The sequence below is a fragment of the Ictidomys tridecemlineatus genome, chromosome 4 (assembly GCF_052094955.1).
Source record: "Ictidomys tridecemlineatus isolate mIctTri1 chromosome 4, mIctTri1.hap1, whole genome shotgun sequence".
NCBI classification, from domain to species: Eukaryota; Metazoa; Chordata; class Mammalia; order Rodentia; family Sciuridae; genus Ictidomys; species Ictidomys tridecemlineatus.
The window spans coordinates 6,377,375-6,402,678 of NC_135480.1; the positions used below are offsets into that span (position 1 = coordinate 6,377,375).

A 25,304-nucleotide genomic window follows, 5' to 3' on the forward strand; every position below is an offset into this window, starting at 1 on the left:
CAGCCCTTTTATTACTTTTTATTTTGAGACAGGGCCTCGCTAAATTGCTGAGGGCCTAAGTTCCTGAGGCTTGCTTTGAAATTGTGATCCTCCTGCCTCAGTCTCCCAAATGGCTGGGAATACAGGTGTGTGCCACCACTCCTGGCCAGTGTGTGGATTTTAATCCAGGTTTTTTGGCTTCAAAGCTAAGGAGTAGCCCTGGGGCAAAACATAGAGCAGAAAGACTATGTTCACCAAGTCCATTAAGGGACACAGAGAGACAAAATCTATGTTCCATATGAAAATAAAAGTTTAATTTGCCAAAGGAACCTCACAGTGACCCCTATATGCCCTGTGCCCAGTCCTCCTGGGCCTGAGCAAGCACAACTCACTCTTCTTCCTCTGTAGGGGGAAGGTGCTCAGCTGGCAGGACAGAAGAGAATCAAGGCGAGGTCCTGCTCAGAGGTGAGCAGGAGGCTGGGCTGAGTCCTTTCGGCCCTCACCAGCGATGGGTCGGCCTCGCTCCTCCCAGATAGTGAGGCCGTCACAAGAGCAGATCTGCTTGGGGTTTTGGAAAAGGCCAGCGGAACGTGCAATGATGCCACAGGCCAACCTGAAGAAGGATGTATGGTCAGAGTAGACCCTTGTCTGGTACCTCCCAGAGTCCCATGTGTGCCACTGGCAGAGAACAGCCTCCTCTTGAAGGCAGTTACCCACCTCTCCCCAGAGTTTCCTGTGATCTTGGATAAGGGATGGCCACCCCGGCCCAGGTCATCTTCTCTCTCATCAACAACCAGGCTGCGACCAATCACGTCCCACACCTTTGAAGGGTGACAACAGTCTCAGAATCACTGTCCCTTTGGGAAGGGCCCAACCTTCTTCCCAGCTCACCTTCAGCAGCTCATCCTCTATCCGGAAGACAGCTCGGCCATCAGCATCAGCATGGACATTGCCCAGGTCTCCGCGGTGCTGGTTTGAGACACAGTGGGAAGAAGGGTTACATGGGGGCACAGGTGTTGTTATATTCTGGCTTTGCAGTATCTGATTTCTCTTCCCACTTCCCAAAGCCACCAATTTCTTCCTGTGGGCCCAGTGAGTAGGATCAAGGAATATTCTGGAACTCAAGGAAGGCAACTGGACACTCCTTCCCTGAATTCAAATCCTAGGGGAAATGCCAGCACCCTGGAAAGGGCCAGCATCCCTATTCTGGGCAGTCACCCCTGTTGGACCAGGCTGTCTTTCCTACATTGTCCATCCCTACTTGCAGCCGTGATAGCCCAGTTCTTGCTTCTTTCCAAGCCCAGTTCTCCAGCCTCCTTTGGTTCTGCAGGCCCTTGGCAGTCTTCAATTCCCCTAGGCTTAAGTTGCAACAGTTGGCTTCTCTAACCATCACAGGAGCCAGCATCACTTCCCTGACTCCTGGCTCAAGGAACAGAAAGAAGAAACATGAGAGGGCAAAGGGCCTGTCCTGGCTCCAGAAGCTGGGTTTTCCCCTTCTTCCTAGAAGGTAAGAAAAGCATCTAGCAAGGCATGATGGCACATGCCTGTAATCCCAACAGCTCAGGAGGCTGAGACTGGAGGATCGTGAGTTGAAAGCCAGCCTCAGCAAAAACTCAGTGAGACCTTGTTTCTAAGTAAAGTACAAAATAGGGCTGGGGATGTGGCTCGGTGGTCAAGTGCCCCTGAATAGTTCAATCCTCCCGTCCAAAAGAAAAGAAAAAGCATCCTAACACATCTCCTGAACACCTGCAGTCAGATACTCTGGCAGGCATGGTGGGGTACATATATGGTCTCCACCCTCAAAGGCCTCTGATATGAAATAGATGTGATCAAGAACATAGGTGAGGGGCTGAGGATGTGGCTCAAGCAGTAACATGCTCGCCTGGCATGCGCGGGGAGCTGGATTCAATCCTCAGCACCACATAAAAATAAAATAAAGATGCTGTATTCACTGAAAACTGAAAAATAAATATTAAAAAAAAATTCTCTCTCTTCTCTCTAAAAAAAAAAAGAGGTGAGGCTGGGCATGGTAGTGCACGCTTGCAATCCCAGTGACTCAAGAGGCTGAGGCAGGATCTCAAGTTCAATGCCAGCCTCAGCAACTTAGCGAGACCCTGTCTCAAAATGAAAAATGAAAAGAGCTGGGGGCTGGGGATGTGGCCCAAGCGGTAACGCGCTCACCTGGCATGCGCGGGGCGCTGGATTTGATCCTCAGCACCACATAAAAATTTTAAAAATAAAGATATTGTGTCCACCTAAAACTAAAAAATAAATATTAAGAAAAGAGCTGAGGATGTAGGTCAATATCAAAGCACCCTTGGGTTCAATCCACAGTACCCAAAAAAAAAGGGTAACACAAATGAGGACAATAGCTGGTATGTGCTAGGGTGATAGGACCTTATTGGTAAGCCATAGAAACCTACATCTGTGCAAATAAATCATCCCTGACCTGACACTTGGGCAAAAGCAAGTGCTGGAGCCAGTGTGGGCTGGTCCACAGGCCCTGCTGCTGCATAGCAAAGCACACCAGCATGTGGTGGCTGACAGAGCTGACAGCAGCAAGAATACTGTTTCTGCTTTATCTTCATGTTCAGAGGGGCATCTGTGGCCAGCATCTGTGGCCAGCACCTGGCACTTTTTGTTATACTGTCCTATGTTGGGGACTCTAATGGTAGAAACCACCATCAAGGTCGGGGAGGTATCAGGGCTAGGCTGGGAGCAGGCTGGGCATGACCCTGCAGGGGGTAAGGGAGAAACTGTCTTCCCAGTCCCTACCCTCAGCACACAGGAAAGTGGAATTGGGCCAAGGAGTCCTTGAACATCACACCAAGAAGCTGGGCCCAGTCTGTACCCTCAGGCACTGGAAGGCCAAGAAGGGTTTCAGGCAAGAGCGTGGCATGGTCCTTCCATGCTTCAGAGCAACCCCTCAGTACATTGTATGAAAAGGAAAGACTGAGGAGGGCTGAGAGAAAAGGGATAGAAGCTTAGAGATCATTAGGAGAGATGTGAAGGGACAACCAGCTTGGACACGAATTCCCACAATGAATTCATTTCCAGTGGCGCAAAACCAAGTGCTGTAACCCAAAAGGAAACTGGAGATCTCATGACAGCCTTGGCTGCTCAGTTTTTACTCACTTCTTCCTGGGGCGCAATGTGGCTGCCAACTCCATCCACTTTGGGGCAAAAAAAACAGGTGACAAGATAGTTTCTTGCCCTCCAGAAACACTCCTGCTGTGCCATACCTCCTGGCTGGCCTGGCCTTTTCCTTGCTGGATCTGCCTTTCCCACGCTCATGCTCTTCACCTGCCCAGCTCCTGCCCACCAGCTTTCAAGGCCCAAGGAGGCAGGCAGGGTGGAGATGCACCTCCCCTACTCACGGCTGTGTGATTTACCCCCTGGAGTGAGGGCTAGACTGAGTGTCACTTGCTAGATTAGGTTACAACAAGAACCTGGCTTCAGTCTTGGAGGCTTTCACACTCTTACTCATGTACTCAGAAGGAAGCCAGCTACTGCCCTAGCGAGAGACCCATGTGACAAAGCACTAAGTATCTGGCCAACAGCCAAGGAGGACCCGAAGCCTGCCAACAGCAACTCTTGCAATAGCAAGCTGGGAAACTGATCCTCTCCATGTTGAGCCCTCAATGATTGCAGCCCCATGAGATCCTGAGCCAGAAACACCCAGATTCTGGCCCAAAGAAACTGAGATGATCAAAGTCTACTGTTTTATGTGCTAATGCTGAGTCATTTGAGGCAGAAGATCACTAATGCCCTGGACACTGAGGACATTTTGTCTCCCCAACTTTTCAGGGGCAAAATTAGAGATTTTGACCACTAGAAACAAGACAGAGCTGTCCCAAATCCAAAATAATCAGTTACATGAAATAATAAACATATAAGTTGAATAAACCTTATCCAAAATGCTTGAGGTCAGTGATTTCCAAGTGTTTCAGATTTTAAAAAGGTTCTTATACACTTTACTGGTTGAGCAACCCTAATACAAAAATCCAAACTCTTAAAAATACACCTCACTCTGCAGTGGAGTACTTACCTAGCATGTTCAAACCTCTATACCTCTCTCTCCCCCAAAATAAAAAGGACTACACTCAAAGTTCCAGATTTAGAGTATTTGGATTTTGGATTTTGAGGTTAGGGATGCTTACCCTGTACCATGGTTTCATTGGTTTGTGTCAGAGGTTGAAACTGTTCATCAAGATAGAAAATAAAACTGGGCATGGTGGCACACACCTATAATCCCAGCACCTTGGGAGGCTTAGGCAGGAGGATTTTAAGTTGAAGGTCAGCCTCAGCAACTTAGTGAGTCCCTAAGCACTGTCTTAGTGAGATCCTGTCTCTTTAAAAAATAAATAAATAGATAAAAGGGTCTGGGGATGTGGCTCAGTGAATAAGCACCCCTGGGTTCAAGCCCAAGTACCAAAATAAATAAATAAATAAATAAAATCATATTTAAAGAAAATGTAATATAAAAATAAAAAATACAGGCAGGAAAAGGTATTTTATAAGGTAAAGAAGTTTTGAAGATCTCATAAGTAATGAGAGACAGATGTGAACAAAGGAAAAAAAATAAAAACAAGGCCCTGAGTCCTGCCACATTAGAAGGAGGTGGCAGGTTTCCAGCACCAGGAACCTGCCTTTGGCTGTTATCTCCAAGAGCTGGGGGGACACACACCCCCAGAAAGGAGATGATAAGAGGTGTGACAGGGCATTAAGGAACATGCAGTCCCCCCTTCAATGGCTTCCAGCCCCTGGGAAGGCATCAGGAGGAAAGTCTCAGGTTAGTGTGAACAGGTATTTTACACCACTTTCATGTCCTCTAATCTGTACTTTGACAAAGTGACCTCAGTCCCCAAGCCTGTCAAGCCAGTCTCTAGCAGGACTTTAGCAACTTTTTTCTTTTATTGATTTTATGTGGCAATATCAAGTTTCTAGTTAAAAATACATTTACCTCAGCTATGTGTGAGCCTGCAGTCCTAGCTCTTAAGGAGGCTGAGGCTAAGACCAATCTGGGCTTAACATAGCAAGACCCTATCTCAATCAGTCAGTCAATCAATCAATCAATCTTCCTTAGTGATATGAAATGAGGTCTTGATTTGCTTCAAAATACTGGTGGAGAAGGGCCAGGGATATAGACAAAATAATGGTGACCATGAAATGGTAACCTGAAGTTAGATGATAAGGACATGGCAGTTTGGGGTTTTTTAGAATATTTTGTAGCTGTAGATGGACATAATGCCTTTATTTTATTTATTTTTATGTGGTGCTGAGGATAAAACCCAGTGCCTCACACATGATAGGCAAGTGCTCTACTACTGAGTTCCAGCCCCAGCCAGCCCCACATGGCTGTTTTTGATATTTATTGCTCTACTTTGGAACATGTTGGAACTTCCTGGGATTGATTGAAAATAATACTAATAATGACAACAACAACAACAGTAATAATAATACAACTAAATTTATCGAAGGAAAAAAAATGAGTCAACTTAAATAATTAAGGAACGTACAAGCCCGACTCAGATAATTCGAAAATCTTTGAGGTGGCATGTGATTGACTCCCTGAAGTCAGGGAAACAATCTTCTGGAGAGAACACAATACCAGGACTGGGGTCCTAGTGTCAGGGGCAGCCTTTTTAGTAAAACCTTCAGTTTCCACACCCTCACCTGCTTTGCTGGGAGGCGGTTTCCCACTGGCCCTTGGATTGGATCAGGTGTCAGCCTGGGTTCCTGGGGCTCCAGCAAGGATTATACCACTAGACTGTGAGCCCCCTGGAGGCAGGCACTGGACTATGCAGTGTTATTTCCCAAGGCCTTGCTCACAGAAAAGAATTAACAAATGTTCTTACACTGAACAAAATGAAATGAGAGGAAAAGACCCCACCACACTCCAAGGCCCCAGGAGCTGCCTGCCCAGCCTCTGAGACCTGGGTTTTCTCTATACCCGAGCCCAGCCCAGACGAATACTTACCCGTTCAGGGTCCTCTGGTCCCCCATGAGATGTTCCATCAGGATTAAAGTGGTCCCCACAGCTAAGGAGGAGAGGGAGCAGGTGGGCAGCAGAACAGCAGCTCACAGGCCAAGTTGGTCCACTTTCTTCTCTATCTACATTTGTTTCATTCATTCAACAAATAGGCCTACTCTGTTCCAGGCTTTGGGGAGATGGCAACAAGAAGGAAGAGTTTGGATAGAAGAATGGGTTTGGGTTTTGCCCTGAATGAGCTTCTGGTCCAGGAGAGACATAAAGGAGTAAACAACTAATTATATGACAGTAGGACAAAAACTCTGTCACAGACCCTGCCCTTCATCTGAGAGGCAGTCCAGTGGTTCCCAGCAGGAGCCTCAGAATCAGACCTTGATTCAAATCCCAACTCTACCTTTCACATTCTCTGGGATCTTTTGTAAACCATTTAATCCCTTTGAGCCTCAGTTTCTTATCTGTAGGCTGAGCCTCTTGGGGTTCTTGTGAGGATCAAGTGTGAAAGCACACAGATGAAGCCACTATCAGGGACATTATGGATGATATACCTGCTGCAGTTCCTCGTGAGATCACCATACTGATGGACGTGGAGTCCATGCAGCCCAGGCTCTAGGCCGTCGATGGTTCCCTCGATGAGGCAGCGCTCAGGGGTCAGCTGTAGGAAGCGCACCACGCCCTGCACGATGCCAGGACCCCCCAGAATGGCCACTGCTGCCCCCAGATTCTCTGCAAAGTATTGGACACTCAGGCTAGTTTGCCACCTTACTCTGCTCTACCTCTTCATCAACTCAGGAAGGGCAGGGAGTCTCACATGACTTTCACATTGTCCCCAAAGCCACTCCAACCAAGAGCATGAGAATCGTCTGGGTAGATTTGAACCAGTAGTGGGCTAGCTCCCTCCCAGAGAGTCAGAGGCCAAGGACACAGTGGTCACTCACGTAACTGGCTGCTGCCCATGCCCTTGAGTACGGCCTGCCGCCCAGTGCCTTCCAGGAGCGCCTGCACCTCCTGGCTGGGCAGAGTGGTCTGCACCAAGACCATCTGGTTCTCCAACTGTACCTCCATACCCTGGATACCTGGGAGGAGATGGAGGGTAGAAGACAGCAGAGGAATGGCATCCGTGCTCACAGCAGGAAGGAGACAGACATCCTTAATGTCACCAACCTTCCCATGTTCAGAAGTCAACGTGGAGGCTTTCTTCTAGCTGGGTGAACTTGAAGAAGCTTTCTGTGAGTACTTTCTACATACTAGGTATTATTTATAACTTTTGAAACAGAAAATTCTTCTTCAAATATTTTTATAAAAGTGGGCTATCCAGGTGAATTCACAATAGCTAAACTGTGGAACCAACTTAGATACTCATCAATAGTTAAATGGATAGAGACTGTGGAATATTGCTCAGCATTAAAAGAAAAAAAAATTGTGGCATTTGCAGGTAAATGGATGGAGCTGGAGAATATTATGCTAAGTAAGCCAATCCCCAAAAACTAAAGGCCGAATGTTTTCTCTGATTAGTGGATGTTGATCTATGATGGTGTGGGGGGGGGGGCATGGGAAGAATGAAGGATCTTTGGATTGGGGAAAGGGGAGGATGGGTTGCTGAGGGCCATTGCCAAGTAGGAATGATGCATCGAAATTTCCTTGCCAGCGTACCCCATGTTGCTTAGAGAAAGGACTCGTGGAAATGGACTTGCCTTGGACATTCGCTGTGACATTGCATGTATGTTTGAGAAAGGTGACCCTGCTCAAGGACCAGGGTGGATCCAGGTTTAGGGTGTATCCTGCAAGTTTTAGGAAGTATCCCGCTCCTTGGGTTTAGGGCGCGTTCCGGGTTTAGGATAATTTGAGTTTAGGGTGTTCCCGGTTTAGGACAATCTGGGTTTAAGGCAGTTCCAGGATTAAGGTTATTCCTGCTGGGAATAGGGTGTATCCTGCTGCCTGAGTTCCCGTTGAGTTCTCGTGGAATTGAGAAAGTATTTGGGATGTGAATTGCGCGGCAGAACTTGGATTTCCCCAGAACGTGTTTGTACAGGGCCGGTGTGAGTTCGGGAATAAAGGATTGCTGTTTGAATTTACTAAGTGTGAGTGGCTCGTGATCTTGTGCCCAGCCAGACTTCAGCAATGGGTAGGGGTTATGAGGGTAGAAAAGATAGTGGAATGAGATGGACATCATTACTCTAGGTACATGTATGATTGCACAAATGGTACATCTCTACACTGTGTACAACCAAAGAAATGAAATGTTGCGCTCCATTTGTATATGATCAATTGAAATGCATTCTGCTTCATGGAAAACTAAGTACAACAACAACAACAACAACAACAACAACAACAAAAAAAAAAAATATATATATATATATATATATATATAAAGTGGGCTATCCATAGCAGCATTATTTGTGACAGCAAAAAGGTGAAAACAACACAAATACCATCAACTGACAAAAGGATAAACACAAACAATATCCATGCAATGTGGGATATTAGCTATAAGAATAAATGGAGTCTGGATACCTGATACAACATGCCTGAGCCTCGAAACATTTTGCTATGTCAAAGCCAGTCTCAAAAGACCACGTTATATAAGCCTCTTTTTTTTTGGGGGGGAGGGTTACTGGGAAGTGAATACACAGGGATACTTTACTACTGAGCTACATCCCCAGTCATCTATCTGTGTGTCTCCTTTACCACCAGGGATTAAACCCAGGAGTATTTAACCACTGAGCCACATGAGCCACATCCCCAGTCCTTTTTTTATTTTTTATTTATTTATTTATTTTTTTTTTAAAGAGAGAGTGAGAGAGGAGAGGGAGAGAGAGAGAGAGAGAGAGAGAGAGAGAGAGAGAGAGAGAGAAAATTTTTAATATTTATTTCTTAGTTCTCGGTGGACACAACATCTTTGTTGGTATGTGGTGCTGAGGATCGAACCCGGGCTGCACGTATGCCAGGCGAGCGCACTACCGCTTGAGCCACATCCCCAGCCCCAGTCCTTTTTTTATATTTGAGACAGGGCCTCCCTAAGTTGTCGAGGCTAGCCTTGAACTTGTGATCCTCCTGCCTCAGCTTCCCAGGTGCCTGGGATTATAGGCATGAGCCACCATGCCCAGCCTATGATGCTATTTATGTGAAATGTCCAGAATAGAAGACAGAAAAGTTAAGGGTCAGGGTTGGAAAACAAGTTGATACAGGATTAAAGTTAAAGGATACAGGATATCTTGTATAAAATCATGAAAAAGTAAAATTGATAGTGATAGCTGCACAACTCTGCGAATATACTGATTGAATTGTACACTTTAGATAGGTGAATTTATGTCAATTTTATCTCAGTAAGCCAGTTACATGCATTTTAAATGGGGGCTTATCACCACTATCTTGAGAGCCATGTCAACTGAGCAGGCACCATGGGCCAGATCCTCCTTGATGATTTTACCAGTATTGACTCATTTGATACCTAGAGTAACCCTGTGAATTAGGTGCTATTATTCCTATTTTCAGGTAAGGACACTAAGGCACAGAGAGATGAAGAAACTTGCTTGAAGTCACACTGTGGTAAGTTATGGAACTGGGAATCCCAGGCAGCCTTGCTCCAGATACTTGGCTCACCCCAAGAAACAGCCGGTCACTTCCAGGCTGGGCTGAGCCCTTACATACCTGTCCTACAGCAGCTCATACTTCCCCTGAGAAACTCACTCTGCATTGATTATAATCCTCTGTTTTATTCTCTAGGCTGCTAGCTCTGTGAGGGCAGAAGCTCTGTGTGGATCACAGGGGTCAAGTTCAAAAGTCAATGTGTCAGAAAAAGAGCCTATGGAGTCCTCATTCCCCTTGAAGTCCCTGCAATTGTCTTGTATACATAAGTCTGCAGAAGGATTCTTATATACTCATGAAGAGAGCCTCAAGTAACTAATGCATATTATCTAGTTATGACTTTTAAAAAATCACCTTGACTTTAACAAGGAAAAAATACTAGAGGGGAAATAGAGGCAAAAGGGAGCTCAAAGCTGGCTTCTTGTATAGGCGAGGGAAAGGTGAGGGGGGCTTGCCTTAGTACACAGGCCCAAGTGTGTTTTGAACAAACAGCAGATAAAGGCCTGGCCTAGATGTGTTTCCAGACCCTGGGGTCTTCCAAGAAGAGCTGATTCTCTGCTTCTAAAGCTCCTGTAGCTATGTCCCTTTTTAATTTCTGACCCAAGTCTGCACCAGAAGTCTCATTATCCAGCCAGGCAGAAGTTCGCTTTGGCTGGTGCACCTCGGAATGTGACTAGGCCAGGCTTTGGTTAGCCCAGGGCCTAGAAGGAAAAAAGAGAGACCACAGGAACTCCAGACCAAGTGATAGGAGCTCAAGGAGCTGAGTTCCTTAGACTCACCCCTGTGGGAAGAGCAAAGCGCTCCTTCCCAAGGCCAAGCAACATTCTCTCTCTCTGTATTCTGGAGACTGTGATTCCCCTGCCCAGGCCATGAGAAACCCAAGCTGGTTGAAGTTACCCAGACCAGAAAACACAGGGTCACCAGATGTCTCTTTCTGGTACCTAAAAAAACCTGCTGAGGGCCGAACACAGCCCTCTATCTAACAAAAACTCCAGCTGTCTGCTTTCCCAGCAGGAATGTTTTATAGGAAATGGAGGGCACTGTGTCCTGGAAAAGCCATGCTCAGACACTCTGCTCTGAGTAGAAAGGCTCAATTTCCATCAGACCCTCACCTGACATCCCAAAAAAGGAACCTAAGCAAACTCATCTTCAAGATCTGCCCTGTAGGGGTTGAGGATGTAGCTCAGTGGTAAAGCACTTGCCTAGCATGCATGAGGCCCTGGGTTTGATCCCAGCACTTTGCAAAAACAAACAAAAACTGTTCCCTCACACCTCCCTCCAAGCAGATCACCACCTGTAAGCCCTTCCTCTAATAATCCCCTGAGATTTTCTGGGCTCTTACTACCTGGCCAAGACTTTGCTAAAGTACTTTACAGGTATTAGCTAATTTACTCTTTATAATGATCCTTCAGGGTAACTTCTGCTATCATCCCCATTTAAACACTGCAGAAATATAGACACAAAAAGTCACATGTATGAAGTCTCCAGTAAGTGGCAAATAATGGATTTGAACCTAAACAGCTCTGATTCTGGAGTGCACCCTGCTAACTACAACACACACTGCCAACCTAGGCAGGATGCAGGGCTACCATTTTCCTGGCTTCAGAACCTACCTCATCTCCTTCTCTCTCAGAACCATTTTTCCTGTTCTGTAAATGCCACCTGAGCAAGGCTTACATGCTCATCTTTACCAAAGCACAGTGGTGACCTTTCTCTCTAAAAGCCTCCCAGTGTCTGGCCCATACCTACAGAATGGCTGGAAGAACATTTAACAGAATCAAAGGAAGCCTGTTCCCAGGGACATGCCAGTGGCTCTGCCTTCAAATCTTTCTGATTGTGCCAAGTCAACTCCAGACCGGCTGGCTTTTTAAAAATGCACCAGGGCCAAGGTTGTAGTTTGCTTTGTCAGGACTGTTGACTAAGCAAGAACAGCCTGAGCTTCAGGGAACTCCCTCATTAGGAGGAGCTGTACTCTGACTAGCTCCTCACTCCAGGAAATGGGAGGCTCTGGCAGTTAGAGCCTTTAGAGGGCTCTGACAGGATAAACTCCAGACCTGTATGCTAGGCTCTGCCTCTGGGTCTCCGTGTGCCTAAGAATATTCCTTTCACTCTCTGGGTATCCATTTCTGCATCTGTAAAATGGAAGTAGGGCTGGACTAACACACTAGCCTGGTTCTTCCCAAGGGACCAGAAAGGTTTATCCAGCTCTTACCTGCTACCCCTTGCAGGGACTTGCGCACCGCTTCCACACAGCTCTGGCAGGTCATCTGTACCGCGAACTCCAACTGCAAGGGACGCAGAGACCGGCCGATGAGGACTGGGGACCTATTATCTAGCCTGACCATATTTCACCACCTGACCTACACTGTAATCACTCCACGACCTGGAGTCATGCCTCATTTGACCCTTCTTCGAGTCTTTTTTTTTTTTGGCGGGGGGGAGGGGTCCTGGGGATTGAACCCAGGGACGCTTAACTACTGAGTTACATTCCCAACCCACTTTTTAATTTTTTTTTTATCTCGAGACAAGATCCAGCTTAGCTGCTGGGGCTGGTCTTGAACTTGCGATCCTCCCGTCTCTGCCTCCGACTCGCTGGGATTACAGGCGTGCACCACCAAGCCCGGCTAAAGCCCCTTCTTCGTCGCCTCTCCTGATCATTCTAGGACCCTGGTTTCACCCAGCAACGCTCAAGCCAGGGGCCTTGCTACCCTCGCGTTCAGTGGTCACAGTCGCTGCCCCAAATGCCAGCTTTCAGGCTTCCCAAGACAACGATCACCCCAGGGGCTGCGGCTGTGCCGGGCGAGGATCCACTCGAAGCTCCGCTCTCACCGTGCACAGGGTCCCACTGTCCCCGGAGTCCGAAGCCATCCTGGTCCTGCTCACACCACCTGGCGGAACGCAACCACTCAAGTCCACAGGCCAACTCGGCGCAACGCCGCGAGGGACGGAGCCCCGGGGAACCACACTCTGCCCCGCCTCCTGGCGCGTGCGCACGCTTGGGCCTGGCCCGACGACTCCGGAGCGGCGGGCACTGGCTACGCAGGCGCACTCGGGCCTTCGGGCCCTGGTTACCTTAGTAACCATTTGGCGTCCTCTGCCCGGACGGAGGGCTCCGCCTGCGCTAAGATGGATCCCCCGAAGGTAGAGTCCGAGTTACAGCGGTTTTATCACCAGTTGCTGAGCCCGCTGTCACTCTTACCCCGCAGGGTGACGCCCCCAGAGCCTCAGAAGCGCAGCCCGCAGGTCTCGAGAGTGCAAACCGTGTCTCTGGCAAAGCTGAGGGTGGCGCCGCTGTGCCGCCAGGTGGCCAAGCTGCTGGCCAACAGCGGGCTGGCGTCCTGGGTGCCTTCTGAAGGCCGACTCCGTCTCACCAAGGTCATCCTGGACGAACTAAAGTGCAGCTGGCGGGAGCCTCCTGCTGAACCTAGTCTGAGCTACGAGAACAACCAGAAGCTGAGGAAGCGACTCGAGACTTACGTGCTGCTCAGCTGTGAGCAGCTCTTTTTACGCTACCTGCACCTGCTGGTGACTATGTCGACCATGTCGAAGGTCTTCACTGAATCAGCCACCCTCACCCGGTTGGCTGCCAGCCTTGCCAGTGATTGCACAATCTTCCTTACCAGTCCCGACGTCTACCGTTGCCTGCTCGCGGATTTCCAAACCCTTCTGAAGGCAGAGCACACCCACAGCAGCATGGACAAGCGGCGCCCACCCTGCCCCATTGGGCCTTTCAAACTGTGCCCGATCCCCTGGCCTCACAGCACCGGCTTCGCGGAAGTGCCATGCTCTAGCCTCAACCTGAACTACCTTGTCCAACTCAGCCGCTCACAGGAGTTTTTCACTGAGCCTGAATTGGATCCAGTGAAGGAATTGAAGTCCATCCCTCAGTTGAAGAGTAGAAAGCCTCTCCGCTGGCTGCCTACTATAAGAAAAGAGAAAGAAATCGACTTCAGTTCTAAACAGATGGTGTCAATTCCCAGCCACTCTGTGAGTCCCACCAGTAGAGGTTCCCTCCCCCATTCTTTGCCTGTCCTTTCCCAGCCACAGAGAAGCCAATCCATGCCTTGTCTTCGTGAAGACTGGAAGCTGGCAGATAAATTGGGTCTTTCTACACTCCCTTCTCGTTCCTTTACCCCTCTGGTCTTGGCTCCAGGAGAAAGCAAACCAAAGCTGACTAGGGACATTGTGGCTGCAGATCTGAAGCAGATGATAAAGAACATGAAGTTGGAGTGGACTCACTACTCAGCATTGGACTCTGGCTTGCCCCCACTCCTGGGGGTTGTGACCTACCACCCAGCTGCCAGGCATCACCTGGAGGAGCTGCAGAGAATGTTAAAGAGCTTCCAGGAAAGAGAAGCCTTTGGACAGTGGGACCACCTGCACCTCAAATCCCCTCCACTTTATCCACAGCCAGTGACTACTACTTTGAAGTTGAAAAATAAAGTCGTGGTCCAGGCAGCAGCTGTGCGACTTTCTGATAGAAACTTTTTGGACTCTTTCCATGTTGAGGGGCCCAGAGTCTTGTACAACCACCTGGCTGGTGAATTGGACTCCAAAGTTATAGATGAAATGGATATAGAGCGCCTCATTGGCAGTAGCACCAAGGAGGTCTATGAAGAGTTGATGAGCCGTGTCTCTACTGACCATTTCTGTTTTGACCAAGGACCTCTGGTTGAACCTGCAGCAGATAAAGACTGGTCAGCCTTCCTGTCCTCAGCCTTTCTGCGCCATGAAAAACAATTTCAAATAGTCAACCCTGATCTGACTGGACTTTACCAGAGAACAAATGTTTTGCAGTCGGACGCTGAGAGGATGCCTTCTCCCCCATCACCCCAACCAAGCAAAGGCTGGGAAAAGCGGTCAAAGAAGATCTCCTGGCTGACCTGGTGGAAAAGCACCCTGTCTGTGGATGACTACTTCAAGTACCTCACCAACCAGGAGACAGATTTCCTCCATGTCATCTTCCAGATGTTTGAAGAGGAGGCACCTGTGGAGGTTCCAGTATGCATCAAAGAGTCCCCAGTTATTCAGCGGCCCCCTCCCTTGTTAGAGGATGAAGAGCCAGACTTTGTGCCAGGAGAGTGGGATTGGAACACAGTGCTGGAGAACAGACTGGAAGGTGATAAGAACCAGATCCTGAGCCTGCAGAAGCGTCTAGAACGACTGTGGTCTGTTCTCGAGGTCCCTCACAACGTCCGGCTGGACATGGCCATCAAGTACAGCTCCAAAGCCCGTCTGAGGCAGCTGCCCTCATTAGTAAGGGCCTGGGAACGGGCCTTGAAGCCCATTCAGCATCGGGAGGTATTGCTGGCGAGACTGGAGTGGTTTGAACAGCGAGCCTCTGACCCCAACCGCTTCTTCCAAAAGTCTGAATTGGGCCTGAGTCATCTCCTGCAGGAAAATCAGTTACGCAGCTATTTCCACAGGAAGCTCAATCAAATTGAGGCTTCTTTGGTTTCCCTCCTGAAGGAGATTGAATTAATCTTTGGTGAACCAGTCACCTTCAAGGGACAGCGCTACATAGACAAGATGAAATGGGACAAAGTGGAGATGCTCTACTGGCTGCAACAGCAGCGGCGGGTTCACTACCTGGGCCAGGACAAAAAGGCCTCCCAGCAATCAGCCCGGTTCAAAAGGCATAACAGCCAGTCTTTACTCGTTCCTGGGAACACGCCCAATACCCTTTAACCAGACCAAGCATCCTCAAATCTCTCCCTCATCTCCAAACACTCAGCAGCTTATCCAGACCTCTTGATGGCTTTGGAAGAAGAAATATGGGTATCTCTAGCTGGGGGTGCAGGTCTCAGGAGCATTGCACTTCGAACTACAAAGGCCTGAGATTTAGTCTTTGAAAGTGAAGTTCTCACAAAAGAATTCCCAAGTCCAGTATTCCCATTTATGTCAACAGCCTGGTAGAATATAACCAAAATCTCTTATCAAAAGAACTGAGACTGTCCCTTACAAAACATCAGACAGACAAACCATAATCTTTGGAACATTCTTGTCCTTTAGCATTTCTATCTTAGAAATAAATTGGTTGATCAGAGCCCTAATTAATGGCGTAACAGTTAAGAACTAGGGCTCAGGAGTCAGATATGGATTTAAATCCTGGCATGTGATCTTAGGCAAGTTACCTAACTTCTCTGCCCTTGGATCATCATGTCAAATGAAGGAGTTAAGTTCAGGTTACCCCTTCCAGTTTTTGCATTTTATTGGTAGGGCTCAAAGTTTTAATTAAATTTTTACCAGCTAATACAAGCATCTGGTACAAAGTATATCAGGGTGTGTACTGAAACGTAAATCTCACTCCCATGGCTCCTTTGGATCCCTGCTTTCCTCTCTGGTATAACAACTATTACCAGTTTCTCATATTTAGGAAATATTTACTGAGCATCAATTAGGTGTTGGATGCTTGGTCTACATCAGTGAACAAAACACAGACCATTACAACCTTTGTAGAGTTTATATCCAGTTAGGAGAAAACAGACAATAAGCCATAAACATGGCACCTAAGCACATTGAATAACGGAACATTTGAAGGTGATGAGCACTATGGAGAAGAGAGTAGGGTAAGAGGAATTCTAGAGGATGGTGGGCTAGTTTTAATTACAGTGGCCCGGTACAGGCCTCACTGGGAAGGTAAGACTTGAGCAAAATCTTGAAAGAGGTGAAAAGTGAGTCCTGTGGACATTCAGGAGGAGAACTTTCCTAACAGCTGTGGCAGACCCAAAATAGGCCATACCTAGGGTATTCTGGCCACAGCAAGGTGGTCGGGGGCTGCAGAGTGAGGGGGAGAGACAAGTCCAAGGGTCATGACAAGGTGTCATTGGGCAAATTAGAAGTGGTAAGGCCTTTAGATCACATATGAACTATTTCAGAGATAGCCTGTGCATATATGAGCTTATTTGTACACATCTTTGCAATTTATAACTACACCAATGGTCTCAGCCTAGACTTCTGTTTTGTCCTTCCTTTTTTTTTTTTAATCACTGCATATACCTCAAATTCATTTATACGTGAATTTAATATACATCCAACTATACAATTATTCTTTTGACAGCTCCACAGTATTCCACAGTGTGTGTGTGTATCTCATTTAACCAGTCCCTTGTATCAGACAATTTCAACCAAAACAAAAATGTTGCTCTAAAAAATTCCTTGTTCAGGGATAGGGATGTAGCTCAGTGGTAGAGTGCTTACCTTACATGCTTGAGGTCTCAGGTTTGATTCCCTAGCACCACAAAGAAAAATCCTCAGGGATGAGGATTTATGTAGCTCAGTGTTCGAATGCTTACCTCACATGCATGGGTTCGATCCTCAGCACCACATAAAAATAGATAAAGATATTGTATCAAAAAAAAAAGGAGTTTAAAAAGAAAAATACTTGTTCATCTATTTAGCCTGTGCATCTCTAGCTCTAGTTGAAGTCCCTGGAAATGGAATTAGGTTGAGCATAAGATTTTGTACTTTAGATATCAGCCAGTACCCTCCACCCTGATTACAACACTTATGTTCATGCATCACTGCATGAGGGTGTCTCTTTTTCTATGCTCACTAATAGAGTATGTTATCAAATTTTTGTTTTTAATTTTATGTATTTTTAAAATATTTTTTAGTTATACATGGGCACAATATCTTTGTTTATTTTTATGTAGTGCTGAGGATCGAACACAATGCCTCACATATGCGAGGTAAGCACTCTGTCACTGAGTCACAATCCCAGCCCTTTATGAATTTTTAATTAATTTTTTTTTTTTTGCAGTGCTGGAAATAGAACCCAGGGCCTCATATATGCAAAACACTCTCTCAACCACTAGGCTACATCCCCAGCCCATATCCAATTTTTATTTTTTTTTAATATTTATTTTTTTAGTTGTAGTTGGACACAACACCTTTATTTGTTTGTATGTGGTGCTGAGGATCAAACCCAGGGCCTTGCGCTTGCTAGGCGAGCACGCTACCACTGAGCCACAACGCCAGCCCCTCCAATTTTTAAATCTTTGCCTATCTAGCAGATGCATCATGGTATCTCATTTGTGTTCTCATTACTTATGCATGAAATTCATCTTTCACATATTTAAAAGATTTTTGTGTTTCCTTTCTGTAAAATGTCTATGCCCTTTGCCCACTATTTTTTTTTTAATGATCAGTTCTCATAACCTGTGATACCACCATGCTTAAGGAATTTGAGAATATCTTGGTGCCTTGGTCATTAATCATCCCTTACTCTTGTCATGCAAGGCCCCTGTGCTGCTACTAGCATAGGAACTATCAGGCGGGTTTCAGGTATGCGCTCAGAGGCAGTTGAGGCATTGTAAAATGGTGTGTTTCTTCCTCAATAGCTGGCAGCTGTTACAAGATTGGAACGTCTTCTTGGATATCAGATAAATACTTCAAATCTGTCCTGGGATGATTTGCTACAGTCCCTTTACTGCCTAGGAGAGGAAGAACCCAAATATCTAAGAGCCCAATATCTTCTATATTTATTACTAGTTTAAAGGGAAAGCTTGTTTTTTGCATATTTAAAATATTTTTATTCAGTCAGGTGTAATGGTGAACGCTTATAATCCCAGTAGCTCAGTAGGCTGAGGCAGGAGGATCGTGAGTTCAAAGCCAGCCTTAGCAAAAGTGAGGTGCTAAGCAACTCAATGAGATGTTGTCTCTGAATAAAATACAAAATAGGGCTGGGGATGTGGCTCAGTGGCCAAGTATCCAAGTTCAATCCCCAGTATACATATGGCTTGGGGGTATAGCTAAATGGTAGAATGTATGTTTAGTGTGTATGAGGCCCTGGGTTCAATTCCCAGCCCATACATAAATGTATATATATATGGGCTGGGGATGTGGCTCAAGCGGTAGCGCGCTCGCCTGGCATGCGTGCGGCCCGGGTTCGATCCTCAGCACCACATACCAACGAAGATGTTGTGTCCGCCGAGAACTAAAAAATAAATATTAAAAATTCTCTCTCTCTTCTCTTACTCTCTCTTTAAAAAAAAAAATTTTAAAAATAAATAAATAAATAAATAAATGTATATATATATATATATATATATATATATATATTTATAATATATATCCACTTAAATTAACAGAAATCACATTACATCATTACAGGTTAACAGAATTATTATATTAGATGACAAATAACTATATTTTCAAAAAAAATAAGAGTTGCTATTACACATGTTTACAAATCTCTTTAATGTCTGGCTTAATAGAAGACAAGTGATTCTCTACTTCTGCAAGCCATCTGCTACAGTATCACACATCATGAAACCTCTGGGAGGCACTCTATATTTTGGGAAAAAAAGGTACATAATATCTTAGCAGTATTATGAACATAGTAATGGCCCCGGAAAACCCCATAAAAGAATTAGGGGACTCTTTGTGAGGTTTTTTTTTCCAGAACTGGGGATCAAACTCAGGGCCTGCTTAGCAAATACTATAACACTGAGCTACATCTCTAGTCCCTGTTTGTGTTTTTTAAGGAGGAGCAGAGTTGGAGGTAAAGGCAGAAGTGGAGGTGGTGGTACAGGCAGTGGGAGGTGCTGGGACCAGGACAGGAGAAGAGAAGGAAGGGTGGCAGACTAGGAAAGCTTGTTAACTTAAAAAGTGTCAAAGTCAAGGCCAGAAGTAAAACTACAACTTAGAAAATGGTGGGCAACCTGCCAATTGTCATCTAGCTGGTAGATGAGCAGACTGAATTTTGGTGACCTGGTTTTTCTGGGAAGGGGAGACACATAGAGCTAAAACAGAGTGCCAAAGGCCACCTGGGTGCTGGTGGAGAGTAGGACGGAGCCCACCTGTCACTGGTTCCACTAAATCACCAAGTCACAGGCTCCACCCCTTTGGGCCCCAGGAATTTCCATGATTGAGCCACTTTTACTTTGTACTATCATTTTCCTTGAATTGATCCACTTATTAACTGTTTTGAAAAGATTTTAATCACATTTGTTCATATCTGTTTGGTGATTATTGTTAGGCTCTGACCTAAACACTTAACATGTAGTACTTCATCTCATCCTCATGATAATTCCACAATGTAAGTACTATTATTTTTTTTTAGCTCTAAAAGGACACAATTCTTTATTTTTTTAATGTGGTGCTGAGGATCTAACCCAGTGCTTCAGATATGCAAGGCAAGCACCCTACCACTGAACTAAAAACCCCAGCCCACCACAATGTAAATACTATTAACATTTTAAAGTCCAGGGCTGGGGCTGTAGCTCAGTGGCAGAGTGCTTGCCTTGCATGTATGAGGCGCTGGGTTCAATCCTCAGCACCAAATAAAAATTAACAAATAAAATAAAGGCATGCTGTCCATCTGCAGCTACAAAAAAATAAAAAAACATTTCAAAGTCCAGATGAGGAAACCAAGGCACAGAGTGGTTCTGTAAATTGCCCACCCAACTTGGAATGTGGCAATCTAGATTCAGACCCAAAATGGTCTGGCTCTAGGTCCACCTTCTTCATCTCTGTAGTGTTTCTTAGCCTAAAATATGTAAAACAAGTCATCTCAGTTGAAGCCCCCAGAAGAAACTGAGTATGATCAAATTTTTGCTTGTCATTAGCGTTGCACGTGGATGAAATCAGACTCGAGGCTCACATAATTATTCTTTCGGGTTCAGAGTACATTCATGCCACTCCAGAGTGACATGTATGGGCACAGGGGAGAAGGGGACCAGAGAAAACAGACACTCAGCCCATGTTACTAAGCAGTTTAGGTTTACTGAGGAACATAATTTCAGTAATGAGTTAAGTGAGGGGTGCAGTGGGAGCCCATAAACAGACCGTCAACAGGCCTGGGCGACCAGGGAAGAGGGTAAGAGAGAGCTTCCTGGAGGAGGTGGTGCCCAAGTGGAGTCTGGATTCCAGAAGGCTGAGCTGGAGTTGTTGGACACTCACTGGCAGAGCAAAAGTATCCATCTGGGGCCTAAAATATGTATCCGAATGATCTGCTTACCATTTTAACCAAAGCTAACCTTTAAAAAAAAAAAAAAAGCCATTAGTCACTAAATAGAAAGTTCACCTAGCATCACTGAGTAAGACATTAGGGAAGTGTATCCTGGCCAGGGAGCTGGAAGTCCCAGCTTTCACATACTTTGTGTGACCATGGGTGAGAAATTCCACCTACTTTTCATTCATTCCGTGTGTATATGTTGCTGGGCTGAAACGCAGGGCCCCCAGGCACACTAGGAAGATGCCCAGCATGGAGCTACAGGCTCAGCCCCATTCAGCATGTAGTGTATGGGTGCTGTCTGTGGATCTGGCACTGTGCCAGGCAATGAGGCTACAGCAGTGGGTACAGCCAACAAATCTGTGCTCCCAAGGAGCAATTCAGATAGAGACCACAGTGGAAGTAAGAAGGAGAGCGGCATGGAAGGCCTGGGGATCCCCTGGGACCCCAAGCTGAGACATACTACCTCCGTCCTCCGAGGGGCTCAGCAGGGAACAGGTTCCAGCCGGCCAGACCAGGCCTATAATCTGAGTGTTATCTGCCTCATGTATTATAATTTTATTCCATACCTACAAGGTACCATGTTGATGCTGCTTGCTTTACAGATAAAGAATCCTCAGAGAAGCAGAGGGATTTGCTTCAGTGATAGATCAAATTTTAAAACTTGTACTTCCATGGATATCACTAACTAGAAAGTGAAAGACATCACAGAATGGGAGAATATGCTTGTGAATCATATATCTGATAAAGGAATTGTATCTAGAATACATTAATCTTACTATTGAAATTGACAATTCAACCAGGCACAGTGGCACAAGCCTGTAATCCCAGTGTCTTGGGAGGCTGAGGCAGGAGGATTGTGAGTTCAAAGCCAGCCTCAGCAAAAATCGAGTTTCTAAGCAACTCAGTGAGACTCTGTCTCTAAATAGAATACAAACAGGGCTGGTGATGTGGTTCAGTGGTTAAGTGCCCCTGGGTTCAATCCCTGGTATAATAATAAAAAAGCTGTTACATAAAAAAAAAAAATAAGTAGTATATGCTGGGTAAGAGCCTGTGTCTTTCTGTGGGGAGAACAAAACACTAAAAGGTCCTTTTTGACACTGGTGTCCCCTGACCTGTCCGGGTTCTGTGCCCACTAACAAAATGAAAATGATCACATGAGTTGTTGTTGTTTTTGGTACTGGGGATTGAATTCAGGGGCATTCAACGACTAAACCACATCCCCAGCCCTATTTTGTATTCTATTTAGAGACAGAGTCTCACTGAGTTGCTTAGTGCCTCACTGTTGCTGAGGCTGGCTTTGAACTCGCGATCCTCCTGCCTCAGCCTCCCAAGCTGCTGGGACCACAGGTGTGTACCACTACACCTGGCTTATGTGAGTTATTTTAAAACAATAATCCTTAGTGAGAAGGATGAGTAACAAGGGTGGGGTCAGTCCAAGGCTGGACAGGCAATTGCTGGGCAAATGTCCTCATAGAAGTATTTTCTGAGCAGGGCTGCAGTGGCGGTGCGAGGTGGGGTTCTGGCAATCTTTTTCAATAGTTCTTGTTGTGGGGCCTGCATGAGTGAGGTCACTCTTCCATACTTCCCAGTTTTATTTATTATTGTTAGGATTTGACGCAAGCGGCTCCATGATTCTGATTTTTGATTCTGGCAACTTTTATAGTAATAACAACAGCTCATATTTTAAAGGAAACCCTTCAAATACATGCCAGGTCTTGCTCTGAGGACTTTTCTGCCATTGACTCCTTTATTCTTCTCAACAACCTACTTAAGGACAATGAACCCCTGTCCTATAGCTGTGGCACTGAGAGTGGGGACTCTCCTGGGTTTAAGTGTGGATAGCATGGGGTAGAGGAAAGGACAAAGGCCTGTGGAGTTAGATGTGAACCGGGCAATTTACTTAATCTCTCAGTCACTCAGGTCACCAGGAAGTAAGCTTTGGCAACTAAGGAGTTCAAGTGAAAGGAAAGAATCAGCTCACTTTGGAGGTCTACTTATTTGAAGTGAGACACCTGCCAAGGACCAAGCATCTAGCCTCTGGGGAGTGGGATGGGGACACTCTGGGCTTATGCCCAGCAGATGAGGAGGTAAGGAGGCCTTGCCAGCTGCTCATTCTCCGATTATCATGGCTCATGGTTCACATCCCCTGCCAAGGAAGGGCCCATGTGCCACCCTGCCCCACCCCACCCCAGCTCTGGAGGCTCACCACCTGGCCTGTGGCTGGTTCCTGTTAGAGAATGTTGGGCTTCCTTGGACAAACTGAGACTCATGCACTAGAGGCTTCCATACTTGCTCTCTGCCCCTGCCCCACAAATGGTGGTACCAGTCCAGACCGGGGTCTAATTTCAAGTTTTAAATTGCCATATCCCCCACCCCACACAGGACAACTTGCTAAGGCAGAGATTTAAAAAGGGTTCCATTGAGGGAGAAAGAGGTCAGCCCTGCCTATTTCTATGACTGAACATTTCGGATAATCTGAGATGAACTTTTTAAATTAAAAGACAAGTTCTGATAAAAGTTTACGATTAAGCACGGAGTAAACCCTGGCTATGCATTATTATTGCTGCTGTTCTCAAATAACTCCTCTGAGTTATGCAAAGGTGAGGTAAATTGGAGGTCATTCTGGGATTAGAATGTAACAAGACTCTTCTTTTAAATTGCTGTGACCTGAGATCTTGGCACACAAAGCAGTGGGGATGTGGCTCAGTTTATGTGTGAGGGCCTGGAATCTTTGGGGATGGGAGTAGGGATCTAATGATTAAGGAGGAAGACCTGGAGGTGGAGCAGAACTATCCACCAACTTTAAGCAAGAGCCCCTGAGACAAATTCACTCCAAGAAAGAAATCTGGGCTCAAGGCCTAGGTTCCAGAATCTCCATTCCATCCATTCATCTACACACCTGCTTACCCATTCATCCAGGAATCTATCCATTCAGGTATGAATCCATGTTTCCACCCATGCATACATTCATCCATGCATCCATCAATCCATCCATCCATCCAGGCATCCATTCATCCAACAATATAAGGGGAGCCAACAAAGGGCCAGGCATGACCATTTTTTAACCTTTGTTACCTCCTGGGTGGGTTCTCAAGTTCTCCATCAGAAGAATCAGATAAAGGTACAGCTGCAACAGGAACAGATCCTTGAGACTTCTTGTTTGAGCAAAAGGAAAATGCAGAATTGGCTGAGAATGTCAAGCTGGCTCTCTGGATAAAAAATGGAGCTAGGTTTTCCTTCTGTGTAAGGATTGCAGGGTTGGACTAGAATCTAGGAATTTTAATTGGTTTGGGGCACATTTCCTAAGGTATTTTCTTTGCAAGGCCTATGCAAGCACTTCAGCCTTGAGTGAGGGGTGGGAAGCCTGGAGCCCAATATTATGTCTCTCTGTATAATCTCTTCCTCATGATGAGAATGAGTGGCAGCTATTAAGAGAACACAAGGGACTGGAAAAAAATATAAATCATTTGAGTAGTGAGCCAAGGGTCCTGGGAATTATTTACTGCTTTGGTTCCTCTGCAACAGTGTTATCCTTCATGTTATTTGTCCTTGGAGAGCCAAGGAAAGAGCTCTTGGCTTTAAAGATGCACTTGGCTTCTAAGGCTAATAAGATGGTTTGAGAGTGAGTGAGACGCTAGGGAAGGGCACATATCATATTTATCATTTATGTTTTTAGAACTGGGGGTCTCATGCATGCTAGGAAAGTGCCCTATCACTGGGCTACACCCAGCTCCATATCATGCTCTCAATGGGGAGCAAGCCATGAGTTAAATGGGAAAAGCAGATGGCATGGGGCTGAAGCTGTAGCTTAGTGGCAGAACAGTTGCCTAGCATGTGTGAGGCCTGGGTTCGCTCCTTAGCACCACATAAAAATGAAACAAATAAAGGCATGTTGTCCATCTACAACTACAAAAAAAAAAGAAAGAAAAAAAGAAAAAAGAAAAAAAGCACATAGCACCTTTTTAGTAGCTAGCAAGCCATGAGTTAAGGTCCCTGGAGCATACCTGCCAATTTCAGAAGGGAAGGGCTAGTTGTCTCACCTTGTTAGCCTCAGTCTCCCAAACTTTTGAGGGCTCCAATCTTATATCTAATAAAAATCATCTTCATCTCACATTAAGTAACATGTTACTATAATATTTAAACATTTTTCTTTAGTGCACAATAATTATACATAATAGTAGGATTCAACTGTAATATTTTTGTAAGGAATGTTTTTAACTTTTATTTGCATTTGTTTTAGCTGAATTTATTTCCTTGCCATAAATTTTTGTTTCTTTGGTTTCTTCTGGGATATTTTTTTTTACTCTGTGCAACCTTCTCTTCTGGCTTAGGAACAATTTGTTCCTTTTCTGTGAGGATCATCTCAATGTGGCAGGGGGAGCTCATGTATGAGTATCAATCCGAATGTGAGCTCTGTAAGTATGAGGGTGCGTCTTGAGTGCTTTGTTTACCTGGGTGATGACCAGAGAATCTATATCTAAATCCTTAAGTTCAGCATTACTCCGTGCATTTTTAAAGCATGAGCAGCAAAAATTCAGCACTCTTTTTGGGCCAGCAACCCTGTTTCTGGCCCCACTGTTTGGCCTGGGCATACCTCCCAAATCCACCCCTGTAACACCAGAATGGCACACATAGTTTCTTTAAAATGACATTTTCAGATACCTGGTGGCTTTTTGAATATGCATACCATTGATGGCCTGTTCAGTTTCACTGATGTTCTTAAAGTAAACACAAAGACTTGAACCTCTTGATTTGCATAATTTTTTAGAGTTTTCCAGGTCAAGAGAG

At 45.8% G+C, this 25,304-nt stretch overlaps 2 protein-coding genes across 2 annotated transcripts; one reads left to right on the forward strand and one right to left on the reverse strand.

The window, feature by feature from the left end:
* Positions 1–267: 267 nt before the first annotated feature.
* On the reverse strand, positions 268–12,640 carry Ccs (copper chaperone for superoxide dismutase). The gene is made up of 8 exons (XM_021731761.3): positions 12,386–12,640; positions 11,769–11,841; positions 6,907–7,044; positions 6,517–6,694; positions 5,960–6,020; positions 871–948; positions 697–800; positions 268–592 (listed from the first exon to the last, which is right to left on the reverse strand). The coding sequence occupies exons 1-8, from the start codon at positions 12,638–12,640 to the stop codon at positions 439–441; spliced, it is 1,041 nt and encodes a 346-aa protein (XP_021587436.3). The 3' UTR covers positions 268–438.
* A 42-nt stretch (positions 12,641–12,682) lies between these two features.
* On the forward strand, positions 12,683–18,518 carry Ccdc87 (coiled-coil domain containing 87). The gene has a single exon (XM_005333553.5). The coding sequence runs from the start codon at positions 12,683–12,685 to the stop codon at positions 15,242–15,244; it is 2,562 nt and encodes an 853-aa protein (XP_005333610.2). The 3' UTR covers positions 15,245–18,518.
* The last annotated feature ends 6,786 nt before the right edge of the window (positions 18,519–25,304 follow it).

Coding starts and splice junctions, on each gene's coding strand:
- Ccdc87 (XM_005333553.5), top strand. CDS start 12,683: ATGGATCCCCCGAAGGTAGAGTCCGAGTTACAGCGGTTTTATCACCAG.
- Ccs (XM_021731761.3), bottom strand. CDS start 12,640: ATGGTTACTAAGGTAACCAGGGCCCGAAGGCCCGAGTGCGCCTGCGTA. Junction 6,021..6,516: donor CTCACGAGGAACTGCAGCAG/GTATATCATCCA, acceptor TCTCCTCCTTAG/CTGTGGGGACCACTTTAATC. Junction 801..870: donor TAGAGGATGAGCTGCTGAAG/GTGAGCTGGGAA, acceptor CACCCTTCAAAG/GTGTGGGACGTGATTGGTCG.